Here is a 21081-nt window from a genome sequence, read left to right on the forward strand (position 1 = left end):
GCATGACTGTGTCTGAAACATTTAAGGGAGTGAATTTTGGGTGATAATGACATATAACAAATCCAACAACACTTAATATTGGTTAGTATTTGTAGACTTTTCAAGCTGCCCCAGAAATTTTGCTCATAAACACAGAAGTTGACTGTGTGCTTCACTCCATCGGACTATTAAAAAAAAGTCATTTTCACAGCTGTGTCTGCAAACACAAGTTTTTTTTTGTTTGCTTGTAAACAGATGAAACTGTTAATTTTACAGGTTAAGCAACAACCATCAATTTATTGCTATACTGATTAATTAATTAAGCTGCACTATAAAGTGTTTTAAAAGAATGCAATCTTGTAATAGCTGTGGATGTTTATTTTTGGCAGCTATGTTTATTTGATATCATATTAGGAACTAGGATTTGAGCATGTCAGCATTGTATTCCAGCCTTGTACCCCTGCAGGAACTTAATTTTCACTTTAATTTGTGCTGATAATAATAGAAAATGTGGACCTATGACCCGTACCAGACTGGTTAAATCTTCTCAATTGGGGGGTTGCGCGTCAAATACCAATCTGATTGATTGAAGTTTCCTAAATAACCTTTCACACTCGCCTTCCTTTGTGTTTACATTGTGTTTCGGTGGTTAGATATTGCACAGGAACCTGTCATGGGGTTACGCAAGAATGCATAACGAGAAAGCGTGCGGATGATTCAATGCGCTGAGAACTTGCTTTACACACGTCCGACAGTCCCTGAACGCAGCAAGCTGCAAAACTGCTAGAGGAGCGGTGATTGAAGGGGAGAGCAGAGCAGCGGCGGCGACGACGGCCATCTTAGAGCTACCGTGGTAACCGACACTCATCTTCTGGATTTTATTCTTCTTGTTAGGGAAACATTCGCCCGACTGACGAGGGAAGGAGAAGTTTTGTTTTTTTTTTTTTTTTTACTTCGCCGCGGTTGAACTCGAAGTCGGGATGCGGTTCCGAGGGAATACACAATTTGCATCCGCTGTCGGACTGGTCCTCGGACTATTATGTGCGGTGGAGGCAGCTAAAGGTAACTAAGCTGGGATTTATATCCCGTTGTGTTCTGTCCGCCTGTCCGTGTCACACAGGTCTCCCCGCGTTTTGGAAACGTCGGGGCGGAAAGTTGCCGCTTCTCCGGAGCTTTCCGGCTGTTTGTAGACGCTGACGGTCAGAAACGTCCGCGGTCCTGCGGGATGATGCGTGTTCAGTAACCTGTTCAGGGATGGTCAGCTCGCGAGCCGCAGCGGAGGGATGTCGAGGAGTGTCCCGCCGGCAGCAAGTGCATCCCGCGATATTGCATCCGTTTTGACCTCAAACAACCCAAAATGACACATAATGTTCCCACTGCAGTTATTATCTACGTGTAATATTTAATCCTAAATCGACACCCGAAGTAGGGTACTTTGGAGATTACATCAAGGCCACCAAGCGATCCCCTTCTGTCATCCGTTCAGTCTATTTTGGGGTACTTGTCTCTTCTAGTCGCTTCTCAGCAGTCTGATTCAAGATGTATTCCTCACCGTCTGCATAGTTTGTAAGATTATTTTTTAACTTGCCCAGGTCTGCTACCCCCTGTGCTCATCTAGTCTTTGAATCATTTGAGTAGATCTGACTTAACGACTGATGACATGTTTCTGTGCCCCCCTCGCTTCAGATCCAGAGTCATTAAACCACACAGGTTTATTCTCCCATTAGCAGGCCTAATGCTTGGCTTGGCACCGTTGTGGTCGCACCAGGATGGAGCTTGGTTGGCTGCGCATTGCAGATCCTCTTCACGAGCCCCGGTTTTTGTCGGTGGATTTAAAAATGTATGTGCTGTGATCACAGGTTTAAATAATAATAATAGTAAAAAAAAAAGCCCTCAGTAGGTCTGGGCCTGCTCCTGCAGACAACTGAAAGGGCAATTGCGGCTCTTCACGAGCAAAGTCGCCGATGGACACCATCACACAGTGAGGAGAGACGTGCCTTTATTTGCTGCAGGGCGGTCCACCTCCCTCCTTTCCAGCGGCTCACCGACACCAACACCCTCATTGCATGGATTTATAGACGGTGTCTTAACGTTAAGCTCAATCCACTGACTCCCCAGCCTTGAGCTCCATCTTTCAGGGTGTGTAAAGGCAGGTGCGTATTAGTCACCTGCCTTATCAACACTCCAGGCCAGCCACCAGCACTGGAGGCCATCCTGTTTTGATTAGAGCCGCAATGATTAATCGATTAGTGGGCACCTATTAATTTAATCTGCTCCTGTTTTGATAATCAATCAGTGCATTTTCTTGTAAGGCTACACCCTTGTTGCGCCCTATGAGCGACTTAAAGACAATGGAAGGGATGTAGATTCTCATAAACATCTGCCCAGGGCTTCTGATCCAGCTATGTTTCTTCCCTGTTGCCATGTCAGGCAGCTGAGAATGCCCTGCAGCGGGAGGCTACCATTTGTAAAGCAGTTAACGCAATTTCTTTTTTCATCAGTCAAGGGGGAAAGGCCTGTAGCAGTTAGTCCTGGGTGGAGCGTGAAGTGTGTGTTTGTGAAGTGCACCTGCAAGATTTCCTGCCCTTATCAGCAAAGGCGGCCTGTGAAACCACCATCTTGGCGAAGGCTTATCTTTTATTAACCAAAGGTCACTGGCTTATTTTGTGCACCGCCTCTTGCCACATGCAGCCCAGCTTCGTGTTTTCACGGCTTGTTGTTTATTCTTTTTGTTTATTACCAGCCACCTTGCAGACGAGGAAGCAAATACCTCTCTTATTATTTTTCCACCTAAGTCGCTGTTGTTCATGACTCCTCTTATTTAGATGCCTACAAATGGTGCGTGTGGGTCAGGTGAATTTAGCAGCATCGGCGGTGGATGTTGTGGTCCTCAGCTGTTCGCCTACACAAACATTAATCACTGATGACGTGGCTACAACAAATCTTGAAAGATCTGTTGGAAAAATATGTTTTTGATCCACATACAATAATCTTACCTAGACTATGTGACTCATTACACTGCCAGCAAGGAAATGTCAGTGTGTGTGAAACTGGTGCAAACTCAGATCGTCTGTGGCAGGCCTGTTCAAGCTTCAAACCATTTCAGGCTTTTAACTCTTTGGTGTTGTCTGCCGCTGTTAATGTTTTTTAACACGCTTTTCTGGAGTTTTTTTGTCTTGTTCATCGTGGTTTTTGTCACTTGTTTTCAAGGTCTCGCCCATGTAATCTGTTTCTTTTTCTGTCGCCGCGAGCAGCTGCTGGGTGTCTTCATGTTGGAGAGTCAAACATTCGGTCTGCTGAGATGCATGAGCTTCCTCTGTGCACACACAGCCACACAAAGGAAAAGCTGGCTGCCGGCAAGTTTCTTGGCTCATTCGTCATTGAATTAAGTGATTCTAGTTGAACAAATTGGATGCCCTGCTTTGTGTGGCGCTGAGTTAACATATGCGCTCTCCTCACATGGCTGTAAAGAAGTACATATCACAGGTTAGGCGCAAGTGTTCTCCCCCATCTACTTTGTCTTACAGTCATTGGAGAAACCTACTATTGATCCACTGAAAATTGCACGTCAGTTACGGTTAGAGCAACGTATCGGGTCAATATTTTGTTTTTAAATATAGGTTAATTTATTGGTCAGTGATGTGGCACACCTTTGTGGTCCCTACCTGACCACAGCCGCATTAAAACAATCTGTTTATTTTATCTTTATGTAACGATGTAAGACATGCAGGAAAATATCTTTAATCTTTAAGAACACATTTTCTTTATTTGTATGAAAAATTGCTCAACATCTTTTATGTTTTTACTTGAAAAAATATTTATATGCTTATGAATTTCCAAGGTAACCATCAATTTATTTCTTGTTATATCACTTAATTTATTATTTATTCATGATAATCTACATTTGGCCATCAGCAGCTTCACTTTAAAGGCATTATTGATATCAGCGTACAGAAAAATATTATTGATCAAAACCCAAATGCTTATGAAACTCTCTCATCCCAAATAGATCGTTTGATTACAAGATCCCAGAAACCAAAACATAGCAAGAGCTCCATCACTGACCTGGTTGATCCTGGGGAAATAAAACATTTTCTATTTGTTGCAGATGCTCTGATTCCCCAATTTTATACATTTGAGCTGTCAACAATCTGTGTGAAATGTGTCATCTTGTTGTGTTATGGCAAACAGAGACTATGTGCATGCACACAGCTGACTGCATTGTTTGCCTCTCCCAGGCAGCTCTAGCAACACTGTTGTGTGCCATCATTCAGCATCAGACTGGTTAACCCTAACCCTAACCCTAACTTAAGAAATAACATCATTAAATGTCAACAGGGTGATGGGTACTGGCTCACGTGATGATACTGGCAAAGAAGTGAATCAGTTGAGTTTAACTTTGCACATGTCAGGACTCTGTTAGCTGGTAAAACAAAAAAGATAAAGTGTCAGCTGTCGTCAGTGTGTGAGTCCGGGTGGGTTTGATTGATCTGACTCGTGTCATTTGATGTGTGTTGCTGCTCCATGTATTCCACTGTGTCTTGTCACTGCAAGATTCATGGCTTTCATATCATTAGTCATTGAATACCGATGCTACTAAAAGGACTCACAGAGCATATATCTTTGCTGAAACTGCATAATCCTAAAAATGGGCTATTTTCTGATTGTCTGATGACAGCCATAATTTGAAGTCATACTTCAAGTCTGGCCAGGAATATCAGGGCTTTGTACAAGAATGAATTTTGCTAAATTTCCAGTAAGTAGACTCATGGTCACTGTTTGAGGAAATTATTTAAAAAAAAAAAATCTAAAATGGTGGAAAAACTGTTCAGGCAGAAATGGGTGAGACCAGCACTCATATTTGTCACAGTGCAGAGAATCTGGTTGAAAAACTGCGCCTCCCTACCTCATGGCACAGGAGTTATGAGCCAACGAGTGCATTGTAACTGGCTGCATGGTGGCGCTAACTGCAGTCAAACCTAATCACTTGTTCTTGGTGGTGGCCTACGTTTACACCAAATTTCATGGAAATCTACTATATGCTTGTTGAGCTATCCTACTGACAAACAGACAATCAGGACAGATAATGAAGGAACCTTCCACTGTTAATAAAGTGGGATTTAAAACTGATTACTGCTTCTGTGGAGTAGTATAAGAGCCATTACCAAACATTTTACCTTGTATTGCCCTAAATAACTGTTTACTCGCCCTACACAGAGGGCCTGTTCCTACAAGTTAACTCTTACATTTTTGTCAGTATTTATTCAGAGATTTCTCAGAGAAACAAAGGGCTTTTAGTCTCAGGCCTCAAGGTCGGGATCTTGACTAAGCATGCCACAATGCGGTCACTGTTCGAAGGATCGTGACTCAAGCCCCTCAAGAATGCGCGTATGAGATAATCCCCCGAAAGTGCTAAGTTGTTGAAGCATTTCGATTTGGTAATTTGCCACTTAGTGCTGGAAAGATAGGCCATGAGAATACTGGACTCAGTTTGGGGCGGTGGTGACTTTCCTCTCATTGGTGCCTTCGCGGGCTGAATGGAGTCAGTGAACTGTCAAGAATGGGTCATTCAGTTGTGAATATTAAGTCGTGCCAGATGATTGGGAAGTTATGTCGGCCACCGAGGAAAGACTTTACACTCACAGGAGCCCTTGGTTCTGATGTTTTACATTGGAACTGCAAAAAGTAATATTCAGAAATGGAAACACAAATGTAAGAATGTGTCAGAATGTCCAGGATTTTAATAGTTTCAGCCTCATATTGCATACTGATATGAATTTGTTAAAAATCTGCTCAGATAGGTTTTGTCAGTTATGTGATTTTAGATCACATAATTGCAGCAGCCTTTGTGAGAAAAGTATTTCAATAAACCATCCAAACTCACAAGAATGTACCAGCAAAAATATCCTTTTTCTTCATTAAAATGTCAGTATTGAAATTGAGTGCCTTAACTCTCGAAGTGATAGTAAGTAGTGCACATCTCATTGTGTTATTTTTATTAAGAGAGATAAAGTTGCAGTTTTTAATTCAACCCATATCTGCAGCTTATCTGTTACCTCTCCCATTGCTTCCTGGAGAAAAACTGGCTCTGCAGAGCTATTCGCATTTGGGCATGTTCACATAAAGATGCAGGCTCGATGGGAAACAGGTAACCAGAGAGCACATTACCTGCTGCAGGTCAGCTACACCCGAGTGCCTGTGCAGAGCTCTAGGCGTCTCACTCTCACTTCTCCACTCTCACTGCCTCTTTTGTGCCGCTCACACAGAGAGGCGATTGAGTTGCATTCAAGGCTCTGCGGCTCCCAACCCCCTCTTCAGAGGAGCGCCGTGGCCGCCGAGGGTGTGTTCATTCTGTTGGGCGGTTGGGACTGCGTAGAGGACAAACAAATGTTTTTGCCTGGCAGGGCGACTGAGAGGCTCTCCTGTCTTAGCGGGATGTTTGGGGAGCGAGGGCCCCTGAGGTCTGGGTTTCCTTTAAGGGTCATCAAGGCCTCCTAGAACAGTTCCCAGTCTGTGATGGAGGTGGCTTACATCAACAAGCCAAGGAGCTTGTAAGGCAAGACAAACACAGAAGTGTGTCCACTGTTTCAGGCCGTGAGCAGATTGTTCATTGACTACTCCTGGTCCATGGACTTAAGAGAGCCCCACTCACCAGCATGAGAGAAGTCATTGCTTGACTTAGATTTGCATGCATGTCATACCTTCACCTACTTGGCTGTAATTTCTGTTTGTGTCTGTTGGATATTCCTGTCTGACGCAAATAAGGCCTGAAGGTCCCTAAAAAGATGCCATGAAGAGCCCTTGTGGTTTTGGTTGAAAGCACTCGTGTCCACCAAGACCTGGCTTCTGGCAAGCGCAGAGATTTTAAATAGTTTGAAATCAGTCCACAGCTAGAATAGCCTACTGCTCACATACTCTGACGCAGTTGGTATACACAAGCAGCATTTTGCACATTCTTCTGTATTTCTGTTTTCACATTTCCAAACTGCTGTTTGTTTGTTTGTTTTTTCATCTCCGTGGAAAAAAACAGGTCTGACTATCACCTGAGCACAGAAACTCCCTTCTCCTCTCTTCAGTGTACTGCTTCAGCTAATGGAGCAAATATGAACAACAACCTGGCAACAGAGAGGCTTTATTTAGTCTCTGACAATAATAAGACAGCCGGCATGCTCTGCTCGTAGCCGGTGCTGCCACTAACGGTGTCTGTGATTGGCAGGTTTTGCTACTAATTTTACTTGAGTCATGATTCTGGCTAATCAAATGTTTGCACCAGAGTGTAGACTGGTATAGACAGTGTTTATGTACACGGTATGATTTAAGATATATAAAGACGCTAACATTTATTTACACTGTTTGCAGCCAGTTTGATAATTTAGTACTTTGTAGGTTTTGTAAATCACCAGTGCTTGAAGGTTAAGTGTTGCTCAGTGGTTGATCTTTGCATGTCATCAAACAAGATGAAGGCTTGCCGGCTGTCAGACATCAAATGTAAAATATGAGCTGAATCGATGGGGCAGAACTCCACAAGGCGTCACAGGCCTGACAGTTGGCCGCATCATCATCATTACACAACACGCCCTCAGAGGTTCCCAGGCATTATCAGGCCTCATCAGATAATTACAGACTGATCATCTGCTGCAGTGATGCTGCTACTATCTGGGCAGCTGTGCTGTATTTCTCTGGTTGTCCCAGGGTGACTAGTGGCCTGTTATCAGTCTGGTAGCATCGTGTTTGGTTTAGTCCGGCACAGTCGTGATGGTTATACAGTAGCTGGACACGTGCAAAGCTTTTGGCAAGCGTTGGGAAGGCAGAATGATTTTATTCCCCCTCCATTAAGGAGAGACATCACAGCAGTGGCATGGAGGGAGAGAGAGAGTGTATAGGCGTCCCACTGAATCTCAGGATTAGCAGAACCTATTGTGGCACTAACATTCTCGCAGGAAGTGTTTCATCACGGTTAATAGGTCAAACTGTAAAGGTTAGGCTTCAGTAAAAGAGCGAGGCAACCATAAAAGGGTTTTGTCTTTGTGTCCATGTGAATGGTCAGTGTGTTACCCCGTTCTCTGGGGGTCATGAAAGAAGTCAGTGTGATGACATCACTTGGCCGAATATGTGCCTCCGCAGAAAATTAGTTGATCCTCAGTTTGCTTTGAAGTTTTATATGGTTGATAGTTGTTGTTCCCATTTGAGAGAGTTTTTCTATGCAAACAGAGGTGAGGCCTATTAAGCCTCAACTATAGGAGACCATTTATTGTCCTTTGGGTAAATCATTTGCAAGACAAGCACAAAAGCTGCAGTGCTCATCACACTGGAAAACCAGAGGTTTTAAATCAAAGAGGACTTTACAGCCTACTCGTCGTCTTGCATTGTCTACCACCTTAAAGTTCAGATGTGTCTGTGATTGGTTGAAGTGGGGGAAGCTATTGGCTATATAGTCTCACCATTAGTATTTAATATTATTGCTGCAGTGATCCTGACTGTTGTATTGGATACTGGAATCACAATTATTAATCATGATGAAAGGCCTTTATTTAAACATTAGCTAGCATTACCTGACCTTCATGAATGCAGGATTTATTGCAGGACTGCTGTATAAGACTGCATTAATCTTAGCAAGATGTACCTAATGAATGGGGAAGTGAGTATACATTTATCAAAATATCAGTACATACAGGTATATTTCTGCATCATTTGATAAACGGATTTGTTGTGAAGCAGTAATAGCTTCCTGAAATACCCACTCTGGTTCACTAGGTCTGTACCCAGTGTCATTTTTTACACTTGAAGCTTCTGTTGAGATTTTTGAATAAAGCTTTGAACGTCTGTCGTCATACTTCATACTGGCATCACTCGAAAAAAATCCTCGATTTGAATCAAGTGATTCATCAAAGTAAATTAGTCTTTTTTAATGAAATCAGGTTCCTTTACTGAGTCTAGCTTGTCAGTATCATCAGCATAAATCCATGTAGACAGCAGACTAATCTAATAAAGGCATAGCCTAATCTTCATCTGCAACCGTGCAGAAATACAGTTTCAACTGAATGAATGGACGTGCAAAAAAGAAAAAATTGAATCTTGATTTTAAAATTGGAATTTCAGTGTTATGAATGAAGCATCAAATCTTCGAAGTATTCGGTACAGCCCTACTCGAGTTGACAGTGCAGGTGGCAGACATGGAACTCCTCAGTAGATGGCTTGGCATACACAGTAACGCACAGTACTTTGTCCTTGTCCACCTGTGAAGGCAGCCATGTTTGAACTCTGCTCTCTCTCTCCTAAAACTTCTCTTTCCCCTGAGCTCTCCCTCTGCCTACCATGTGGACATCATAAAAATGGGTTCCAGGTGTTGGTACACCGAGTTTATTAAACTCGGTGTACCAACAGTTTATTAAACTCGGTGTATCATGCTCATCGTTAGACACACACAATAAAAACTTGCCAGTGGTTTGTCTTTGGCAGCCTAGGTTGGTTTGTTTGATGTCTTGCTCATTGCTCGACCTTGTCAGTGAATGAAATAGACACATCTCATTATGGGATTAAATGTCATTGGCTTTATTCGCTGCGTAACAGGATTGCGTAGCAGGTACTGTGTTGCTGGGCTGCAGGTGAGTCCATTAGCCTGCCGTCTGTGCATGTGCTGTACAGCTTGATATGTGTGTTTGTCCTCAGTTTCTGACTGCTTGTCATCGTCTGTTGGATTTTTGAGATGGTTGCTGTAGAAGAAAGAGAGGAAATTAATTGTGTGTTTATTATCTTTAAACCTTTTTGTGTTTGTGGTTCATTCTGTGTCAGCATGAGATGCCACTGCCTGGTTGATATTTATTATTTAGCAACAGAAAAATATCAGCCCTTTATATCTTGGTATTTATATCCTAACCTCCATCTAATATTTATATTGATGCCAATGATTTCTCTTTTTTAGAAACAGGATGGTGGGTCTTTGATTTTTCTCCTTAATCCCACATGTGAGTTTAGTGAGTGACCCAGCCTGTGTTCTTTATTTTTCACTTTTTCTGCACTCTAGCAGGAAAAGACATGTTAAATGGGATGGTGAGGTACCATCCTTTTAGTTTGTTACTGAAGGGTCTTGTAGTAGTTTAGTGTTGCAGCATTAGCTTTTTTCTTCTTCTGGCAGTTATATTCAATATACAGTATGTATTCAGGGGCAGCTGTTACAGAGGCACATTCTGACAGGACTATTGTGATGTTCCTGTCTTTAATTTTAAAGCATGCAGACAAAGTGGTGTTTCCATAGATGGCTTTAACATTGCTTTTACTTGGAGTAACATTGACCCATATTGTCATGACCCGAGGATTTAGGACTATGATCTGTTCTACATGGGATTAGAGTTAAAACAATATCACTGATTTGTTGATCAACAGAAAATTAATCTGCAATTTCTACTACAGTCTGAAACAGTTTATCAATTGGTCAAGTCATTTATCAATTTATCAAATCATTCTGTTTTGAGCATCTTAAATTTGAAATTTTGCTGATTTTCTCTATTTTCTACTATTTTAAACTGAATAATTTTGAGTTTTGGACAGTTGGATACCACTTAAGGCTCTGGGAGTTTAAGATGGGCATTTGTCACTATTTTGTGACATTTTATAAATTAAGTCCAGATGAAACACCATTTTAATAGCATTAAGCTTCAGCATCATGACGTATTTTGAAGTGGAACATGATAGGCATGCAGGACCTAACATTGGGAGGAATTTGATTTGATTGTTGAAAAGTATGTGTGTTGTAACACACATAGATAGCAGTATCTGTAATTGCAGAACCGGTCCACTGTCGAACGTCTTGTGCATAATCAAGAGTTGTCACATGCTACTTTCCTCAAAGTGAATCAGTTCTAGCCAGTGGGCCCATAACCACTGTATTTTGTGGAACCAGAACAAGGTTTGAGGTGGTTAACACCTGAAGACACACCGATGTACCATGCTAGCTACTGAGTCTTAGCTCTGTATGCTAAAAGTTGAAGATTGAGTGATGGGTGAATGTCATGGCATTATTGGTTGAAATTTGGGCCTAGTTTACTAGATAATTATTAAAACAAGACCTAAAACACACACACACACACACACTTGGCATCTTCTGCAGAGGGACCAGTTTAATGTTGATCAGTTTAATGTTGATTATTTGTTAGAAGGAGTCAAGAGTTTCCTCTTCAATTATCTGCTTCTGTGTGAGTGAAGGGCTGAGTCTGCAGGTTGTAATTGGGCTAGTAGTGAGTATGCATTGCATTAGATGAATTGGTTTCCTAATTAAGAAAATGGCAGTGTTCCACGCTAAACATCCTCGGTGGTGCAGCAATGAGCCGCTCTCAGACTGCCTCAGACATTTCTCCTAATCTCATTCCATCCTAAATCCTAAAGCCTCCCCTCATGAAAAAACAAACTAGTCCCTCCCTTACAATGTGCACAGTTTCATATCTTAAAGGTACTATATATAGTATCTAGGAATAATGGTGTCTGTGTTAGTGCAGATCATGTCTGTGTTGCTCTGTGTCAAGTATTCTCTCTCAAGCAAGTCACAGTTCAGCAAATGTTCGTCCCATTCACTGCAGGCTTGCAGGGGATGATGAAGCTATCTTGTCAAAAAGGCCTTGTTGGCAATTTCACACAATGTATGTGAGAATTTCACGCTTTGAATGAAATGTGTGATTTAGATTTAATTTCATGGGAGGTGTGTGTGTGAGTGAAAGGACTTCTGATTTTAACAGTGATGCACAGCTGTAATACAGTGTGCTTTTGAATTTGTCAGAGGCCTCCTGGGTCCGTCTCCTTTGTCTTCATACCCACACCTACCCGTGTCACGTTTTTCTGCTCCACAGTTTGCCATCTCTGAGCGTATCTGCATTATCCCTGCATTTCAATTGCTCTGTGCTGCTGTTCTCGACCATTGTTGCTGTCAGACTTTGACTGGCTTTGATATAGTTGTCTGACTTCCACATTTAGTTCTATCTGTGCCAGCAGGCTTTTAGTTGTGCATGTTTACAGTAAAGTAAAACTCTTTTCAAGCTTCTTGAGACTTGCTGATGAGTCAAGGTGGAGATGCATGCTATACAATTGGATTTAGTGCTTTTTAGATTGAAGCAGACAACCTTCTTGGCTGGCTCATCCCTTGTTATTTGTTTGAACCAGACCGACATGTTTTTCATTGACCCGCAGGAGCTTTGTGAATGCAGCTTGATGTGGTACCATGCAATGCTGGTCCTGGTTCAGTGCACCTCAGTGCTGAAGGTCGTGGGCAACCAATGTGAGGCTCACATGTGACCTGGCCAACAGTAAATGTCACTCTGTGGACTAAAGCAGATTATTGTAGTAGTCTGGCCTGGCAATCTGTCTAAAGACATCCACTTTACTTCAGGTCACGAGACACCCGACTAATACGATGTATTGGGCTTGATCAATTCCAAAGTACTGGCAATCACAGCTGCTCAGTCTTACTAAACACTGTTTGTGTAGGACAAGATTTAAGCAGAGGTAAAAGGTGATCTGAATGCTTTTTGCAGTTCTGCAATATGTGTAATAGATTCAATAAATTCTTTAATTGACAAAACCTCCTCTTAAACTACAACCCTCTGAGTCGACATTGCAGTAACTTTTAAGTCTTTAATCTTGCTGAGTGATTTTCACAGCTAACTAGCGTTGCACATGCTTTGTCATGCTGTTGTTTTGTCATTGCTAAAATATCATAAAAACAGACATACTTTGCCAAATGTGCTCTCTCTCTCCCCCATTTCCTGTCATCAAGTATGAGAAGGCCCCAAAAATCTGATCTGTCTCCTGCAAAATATATTTCAGCTATTGTAACATAATGCCGTCATTTATTGCTGCAGCCGGCACATTTAATGTTGCTTATTAAGTGATAAGGAATATGAGAAAATGTTTGCTTTGTGCAGTGGGACAAATTTTGATCGCAAGTCTACTTTAGCGTGAAGACAGCTCTGTCAGGATGTTTCTCACCAGAAAAAATGAGTTTGGTGGGTAATTCTCATTCATTGTGGTGCCCACCTCATACCAATCCTGTGCAAGTAGCTGGTAATTAATTTTCAGTGATCATGTAATCACTTAGAATTACACTGAATTATGATATAAACTAAATTACTGACTAAACACACAACGGAAGTCATTTGCTTCGCTGAAATTGGATTTGGCTGACTGACATTTAACGTCATCTGAAAACATCCTCATTTATTTATGCTTTTGTAGGCTTCCTTTTATCTGGTTGCTGTTTGAACGCCACATTATAATTGTAGCAGAGACTGCGTTATTGAACATCAGGCGTCTTCCTATTAGTCAGATGATGAAGGTGTGTTGTCGAGGCTTTCTGTAGCTTGACACGGCTGTGGATTTAATTTTACTATTCAAAACACATTGCTCTTAGGTTTTAACTGTCAAGACTCACAGAGGAAAAGCTGTTTTGTGGTCATTAATTTTTGATGTAGCTTGAGCATATATTTTTAATTTTCAGTCATAAAATCCACAAAAATTGTTGGCAATATAAACCGCACAATGTTTTTGTTTGGCAACCTCACTAAATGTATGAATGGTCTTAGCATTTTGCAGCAGAAACAGTAATTAATCTGGTGTCTGTTCAAATAATGTTGCTTGTTGAGATGAATGTCGTGCTCAGAATGTGTCATTGAGCGCCAGTAATTGGATGAACATGGGATGGAGGATGCACCTCAGTTAGAAATGAAGCTAGTAAGACTGAACAATGCAATTCACAAAGCCTTTACCCTGTATTTGTCAAAGTGCTAAAATGCCACCCCACCTCCCCAAAAAACTTCAAAACTGTCTAACCACTGTTTGTGCTTCAGACAGAAGTAGAGTATGCCACATAAAATAATTATTACACTGTGTACTATTGATAGATACTTACCAAGCACGTATTTGAGCCAGTGCCTGTTTGTCATTACTTATTAAAGGTGAGGTGAGTCATTCTCTAGAAAGATTGCCAATGTTGCCATCTCTCCTTATTCACAACGTGGTTACACGTTACGATGTCAAAGTTACCTCCCGTCTCCTTCCGCGTGTCCTGTGCACTACTTTGAACGCCACCTGCTGCTGATCTACTGGAATATTGTCTTTTGGTTCAGCCCGAGCCGCTTTGTTTGTTTCCTGTTTTCAAAACCAGGGCTGTGCACAAAAAACACATTTTTTCAGTGCACACACAGAACGGACAGCTAGCCAAACGAGACGAGATATTTGTTTAATTTCAGATTCGGCTAATTTCAGCAGTCTTCTCCAGAATGACTCGCCCCACCTTGAAGTTACTGCCCTGTCCGACAAGGTTAAAATCTGACCGGAGCTGCGGTTTTATGGGATGTTTTTTTTTGTATTGTATAAAATGTGTCAGCATCTGTGTGCGTTTACCCAGAAACAGGAATACAGTACTGTGCTCTCAAACAGCGACAAAATCCAAGTGCTCCTTGTAAGTTCCTACAAAAATGCCAAATACATTTTTTAAGTTGGAAATTTGATTTGCTTGTGAGTGCTTTTGGTAGAATCATCATGTTATAATGGCAAAGTGTTTGTTGGACGCTCTTTTATTTATCAGACTGGGCAATGTAACCTTGCCTTGCAGTGGTATAGTTAAGAGGAGAAGGTGCTCATCAGGCGTTTAGTGGATCTTTAACTTATTTGCTAAAAGTCATGAATTTTTCATTTATTCTCACAGAATTGCAACATTAATCAAGACTTTCGCAGCGGTTGCATCTCCGTTGCGTTTTGTTTTTAAGCATAATATCTCAGAAATGATAGAAAAAGGTCTTTTGCAGCTTCATTTTCCTCTGCCTGCACTCTTCCATGTGTGCTTTAATACTTAAATGTAGCATTTGAATCAAGAAATATTCCTCCATGAATCCAGTAGAAAGCTCCCATTTAACCACTGGCAAATTATGGTGCTTTAATGATTGTTAACCCCAGATGGATTATTACATAACCAGAACAGTTTCCTATATAACATTTGGGCCACATGCTTATTTCCTGCTATGATAGTTTAGGCTACTGCAGCAGTTCATCATCAGTGTGGATTAGACTGAATGCACGACCTGGCCACATTAATTTATCAGTTTGTTTACACTGAAATGACTGAATAAGGACAGTGGTGTTTATTTGAGGGCCGAGAGGCAACTGGAGGATTTCCTACATTCTTTTCTAGCTTTAAAAACAGAATAATTTTCTTTGAGAAAATGATCAAAAATTTCAAAGATTTGACTCAATAAGTAGGGCTGCTTGTAAACAGATCTTGCGTAAAGCAGTTGTGTAATGTTGCAGTCTGCAGTCCTGAATAACTTTAGCATGATAGTGTGCCTGAACTCTCGTCGTGGGGAAATGTGCTTGGTCCGGTTACCTCTCCCAGTGTTTCAGTCCCTCACAGTGTGCTGTCAGCCAGAGTTAGCGTCACCTTTGCAGATCAGTAGCACAGAATGGCATCCTCTCCGCTTGCTCTGGAGTGAGCACATATTGGCTATAAGAGAGCTGCATCTCCCCTGCGTCAACACTGTTTTCTAAGACAGCCCAAATATGTCACTCACTGCAGCTTTTTCTGCCGCCGCCAGCTACGGCTAGTCCTGTCTGCAGCTGGGATGCTTCCCAGGCCGACAAGCACACAAAGCTTTAAACGGCCCAACTGCTGCTCCACAGAAGTCATGGCCAGAGCCTTTGTGATCCACCTCAAACTCAAAGCCATTAACTGATCTGTATAGTGGTTCAGTTTGCCTGTTCGGACGCAAGAAGTGCGAAATGTCTTTAGTTTGGATAAACGGACAACATAGCTTGAGCACATTGTATTTAGGATGGAGAATGACGTGCAGTTGAGGGTCAATAGCAGTGAGCGTTACACCAGATGATTTAGTTCCCTCAGAAACCCTGCACACTCTTGGTCCTCCTGGGCTCATGGTTCATGTTGTAGCTGAAGCCTTCATTATGTGTAGGGCTTCTAAAAATAATATTAAAAGCATCCAAAACCTCATTAAAAATTTACTTAAGCTGCAGTGGGAGGAAAGATAAAAGTCAAACTAGTGATTTGAGAAAACACAGATGAAATCTGATTATTAAAAACACTGAAAAAAAAGAGGCTTGAATTGCCGATAAGTGCCGGTGAGAGAAAAACAAGTTGCCAATCAAGACATCTCACCTCAGGGCAGAAATTATTTGTGTTTTTATAGACACTGACAATTCCTCTCTCTGTCTCTCACAGTCAATAAGCACAAACCATGGATCGAGACAACGTACCACGGGATCGTAACGGAAAACGATGACAAAGTACTCCTGGACCCCCCTCTAATTGCACTGGACAAGGATGCTCCTCTACGCTACGCAGGTGAGAGAGGAGGTTTAATGCTGCTGCTGCTGCTTCTCCTTTACTCCCTCAGCTTCACTTCACTTGGAATTGCTCGCCTCTCATTTTACACTCGATTAAGAGAAAACTTTCTAATTACTCTTCATTAAAGCTTTGAGATTGTGTTACAGGTGATGGATGCAGAAAAAAACGTTCATGTGTGAATACTGTTAATTTTGAGGGTGCTGACGTTGATGTTTGACATGTAATCATTTTGCTAATGGATTATTTATAAACTGAAGTAATTATTCTTGTAAATCTTGAAAGATTTACTCAACATGGAAGTGCAATCTCAAATCTAGTCTGAGCTGATCATACAGTATTGCTTAGAAATCATCACATCATGGTTAATATATGATTGTCAGTGTCTCTTCAGGGTATTTTATTGTTTGTAACTCCCTCCGTTATATTTGAGATTATACTGTACATGGGCTTATATAAATCAAAGGAAATCATGGAGGGAGGGAATAACTTTGCACTCCTGGTAGCGGGCCGTGTGGCTGAATGGCATTCTGCACTCATTTTTATGACATGCCTGTCATACAGACGTACAGCTGGCTACCATATCCTGCAGATTGGCTCTTTTGATATCCAGATCAAAATGCTCTTTCATGTTTTTAGTTTTTTTGCTCCCTACCAGTGGAGAGGCACAATTAGTGTGCTTTATGTACCGAGGCAGCATTAGCTCTGGGGTTTTTGTTTAATCACATCAGGGTTGAATTTGGCCAGGATTCAAAGCACCACCGCACTAGAAATGATTTCCCACCATTTCACATCACGAGTTGTGTGATCTTTTGTCTGCTGCTCCCTTCACACTCAGCGCTCTCACTCCGCTTGATATAGCCATTTTTATCTCAGATTACTCCTTATTTAGCAAGTGAGGCTTTAACCTCCGCGTGCCTGTCAGAGGAGATGCTGTATGTTACAGTATGGGACTTGAGATTGTTCTCAGGAGCCGATCAGCCTGGCAGCGCACAGTTTGTAAGGTGGACAACTTCGGCGAGAGGCCCATCATTTCTGATGTCCACTCTCTGCATGATGGTTGCCTCCATTCACAGTAAATTAGCACTGAATGCAGAGCTTGGTGCCTCCGCTTCTTTCGGCCGGGGCTCCCTTTTTTGATGAGCGGGACTGTGCGAATGGACTGCATGTCCCTGTGAACTAGCTCTCTCGAGACAGAGCAAGCAATCTGGCTTCACGTGGCAGCAGGGGTGACCGGCTCTGTCGTGCCAGTCTCCTTGTAGCCGGCCAATCTGTGCCAACAAATAAGGTTCCCTGTAAAGCTGACCCACGGGCCAGAGAGGCCCAATCGCAGGCTCTCAAGCAGATCACTGTGATTAGGTGAATATTTAGCATGGAAGAGGAGCCACTGTATGAGTTTGTGTGTATTAGAGTGCCGCACTGTGGGACTGGCTTTCACTGTGTCTCTGTGTGTTTGCGCATGTCTGTGGTGAGTTCAGCCAGGCCGATTGGAGTTGAAATAGTTGAAACCAAAGCCCTTCGAACTAGAAAATGAGCTCAATGTTCATGGATGACTGTGTTCACAACAAGTGAGGAACACAAAGCAGGGAGCATTTACCCACCAGATCTGGGTTGTTTGATTCATTAGATTAGACAAAGAAGATATCTTTGTTTCTGCAACACACAAATGGGTTCATCAGCCCCCACAGAACAGACTGTGTATTGACCTATTAGCCAATTAATAGATTACAATTCACACATTTATTTAGTGCCGTCTAAATGAGTGCTGCAGGTTAAGACTGTAAAATCAATATGTAACCATCATTGTAACGGCTGACCTGACCCGAGCTGAGAGGCCTGTATGACGAGTGAAAAGCTGAGGAATTCCTAAAGCCTCAGTGTGAGCTGGTCTTTATTGCTGTGGTAAACACGGAGGCCCACAACTCCCACTGCATGACTGGCTCTGAACAGCAGCCCCTAATGCGAAATCCATTTCTAATTTGTTTAGTAGGTGAAACAAAATGACCGGGTCCAACCCACTGGAGGCCCTGACTGGGCTTTAAAACAGCCAACCAGAGAAGGACCTCATCATTTTATTAATTTTTACTCTATGTTATTATCAAAGTGAATTGATCGATCCAGGAGATATGTGTGCAGTGTTTTCACTCTCCAGAATCCTCCAACACATGCTGACAATAAAAAGTGAGACTTCTGTCGGTTGTAATTTGATGTGCCATTTGCACTGGTTGTTTCTTCAAAAAGGATTTTGCCGAGCCATTAATAAAGCTACAAAGACTTCAACCCAACCGGCTTTTCATAAACATTTTAATCCTTCCTCTCTTCTCTCTTCCTCACAAGAGTTTTTGCTCATGAGAAACTGAATAAGAGCTGTTCTGATGATGATTCTGTAAGCGTGTAGCGAGAGTGTGTTTCCTTCCTGTCCTCGCTGTGTTTTCTCTGAGATTCTAACTCTTCTTTTAACTGATCTGGGTTTATCTTTTCTCCCTTCCTTGTAGAGAGTTTTGAGGTGACCCTCACTGAAGAAGGTGATCTTGGGCTCTTTCTTCTGCCTTGTGCTTAGTTGTTACTATTAACCCACTAACGCAAAAACAGCATCCACACTTTTACACAGAAACTCCTGCCATGCTCTGTAATCTTCCCATTCGGTTTTCTCGACTTTATGTTTTTCTCACCCTGAATTTTTCGAGCTCCAACAGCTGGATGAAAAGTGTGATGTGGGGCTGACTGTACTTAGAAATATCTGTGCATGAGACATCCATTGCAGTTTGCAGACCCTAACAGTTTTTCAGCTGTCACCAGGAAACAGAAAGCTGCTTCAAAACAGGAGTTTTCACTCACTTGACTGCCATTTTGGCCAATCCAGTCCTTTCAATTAAAAGCCAAATATAAGCCACATATAAAAATAAAGTACAATCTGAAAGGACTCATAAGATGATTTCGCAACCTCCTCAAGGAAATTGGAGCAGAAAGGAGGATAAAAAGTATTGAAAATGTGAACATCTTAAAGGCATCATCCATGTTGGCGGTGCCTCTCTGTGAGCCATCAGATCTATGCAGGTACTGTGACTCCTGTGGACTTTTCTGACATTAAAGTCTTCAACTGAAAGCTGCTGAGATTGTTAACTAATGCAAACTCTCTCTGCTACAAAGATTCTGTTGTTGCATCTTTGCCTCAGTGGATCCGTTCAGTTAATTCTCCACCACTAATCTCCACCATTAGCATGGCTGCAGTTGTCATTTGATGTGGATGTCAAGCAAGTTGATATTTCTAACCCCAGTTCTCATCCAGTACTTTTTTTTGTTTGAATACTGTTATTGTAGCGAATATGATTTCATTTTGTTTGGATTCATTTTGCAGTAGATTTGGGCGAGAGGCAAAATTACACAGGAAGACTTTCTATAATTAAGAAAAACCATTATCTGAGGTGTTGTCTGAGAGGTTTTTGTTGTCTTTCACAGACTTTTTCGGGTTCTGATGACTGAATTAGTGCTGGATCACTTTATCACAATGCTATAATGCACTATTGTAAAGATTTTCATTTTGTTTTTGTTTTTAATTTATTTTAATGATTGTTTCTATCACAAGATAGGCTGTAATTGTTTTTCATTAGAGAGATAAATGACCTTCACTTCAGATACTGTTCTCCATGCACTTACTTTTTAGGCTTGGTTTAATGACTTAGTAAAACATCTGAAGTACTCCTGTGAAATGCCTGTCCACATCTTTTCGGTTTCTGCCTGCATGACTGGATGCAATGTTTTCAAGTGGCTTGGAAAAGACTTTCCGTCTTCTATGATACTAAGTGTCCCACACCCTCTCCCAACTCCCCCACCCGAGTCCTCACCCATATGACAGTGCTTTTGGGCTTCCTCCACAGCCACCACCCACCCCAATCTACTTCAACTCCCTGGCACCCAAAACTTGTGGCTGATTTTTATTTATTTATTTATTTATTTGCTGTGAATTTAGCGTTTTGTTGTTAACATAATTTTTCATTTGAACAATTAATTTTCACACCCATTTCACAAACCGTCTTTTGGCTCTTGACGTGTTCAGGTGAGATTTGCGGCTTCAGGATCCATGGGCAGAATGTCCCCTTCGAGGCAGTGGTCCTGGACAAGTCCACTGGCGAGGGGGTCATCCGGGCCAAGGACAAGCTGGACTGCGAGCTGCAGAAGGAGCACACATTCACCATCCAAGCCTACGACTGTGGAGAAGGTCCTGATGGTGCGAACATGAAGAAGTCCCACAAGTGAGTCAGACCTTTGCCAGTTCAGAAGGGTCTGTGCCTGATCTAAACCCTGAGTTTTCCCTGGTCTCGACCAGATCCTGTTTAGTTTGACTACACTTCAAGCATTCGTAGTTGTCACCCATTTGGTGTGGTTCATATGAGCGCTGTTTACTTGCTTGTTTGGTTTGTTGTTGTGAAAGCAGAGACCAACCACAGGACTGTGTGATTATTCGATTTTACAAGGGATTTAGAAGGTAAACTATTATTAAATCCTTCTTACTGATTGTGGGAACTGTCAGGAGTCAGAAGCCATCTATATAGTCATCCAAGATCATTTGGGGATGCAAACGTCAGGACATGAATGAAAATGAGTTCAAACAGTGTTGAGTTTGTGTTCTGACAGTTCGCCATCAAAAAGTGAAAAAAACTTGGTATTGTGGTATAAGAAATTTCTTTTTTCATCCACGTTCTACCTGTCTCTCATTACTTATGACATATGAGGTTTGGTGCTGAAATGTTTTGATTAGATTA

At 41.9% G+C, this 21081-nt stretch overlaps 1 protein-coding gene across 2 annotated transcripts in view; it reads left to right on the top strand.

Moving 5' to 3' along the window:
- The first annotated feature begins 937 nt into the window (after positions 1 to 937).
- clstn1 (calsyntenin 1) overlaps positions 938 to 21081 on the top strand; it is a 33376-nt gene continuing 13232 nt past the window's right edge. For both annotated transcript variants that reach the window (XM_041946234.1, XM_041946235.1), the window contains exons 1-3: positions 938 to 1041; positions 16196 to 16318; positions 20376 to 20571. In XM_041946234.1, the coding sequence (XP_041802168.1) occupies positions 960 to 1041; positions 16196 to 16318; positions 20376 to 20571 (401 nt within the window). In that variant the 5' untranslated portion in view covers positions 938 to 959. The remainder of the gene's footprint in view (positions 1042 to 16195; positions 16319 to 20375; positions 20572 to 21081) is intronic.

This window comes from Chelmon rostratus, chromosome 10 (assembly GCF_017976325.1).
Source record: "Chelmon rostratus isolate fCheRos1 chromosome 10, fCheRos1.pri, whole genome shotgun sequence".
NCBI lineage: Eukaryota > Metazoa > Chordata > Actinopteri > Chaetodontiformes > Chaetodontidae > Chelmon > Chelmon rostratus.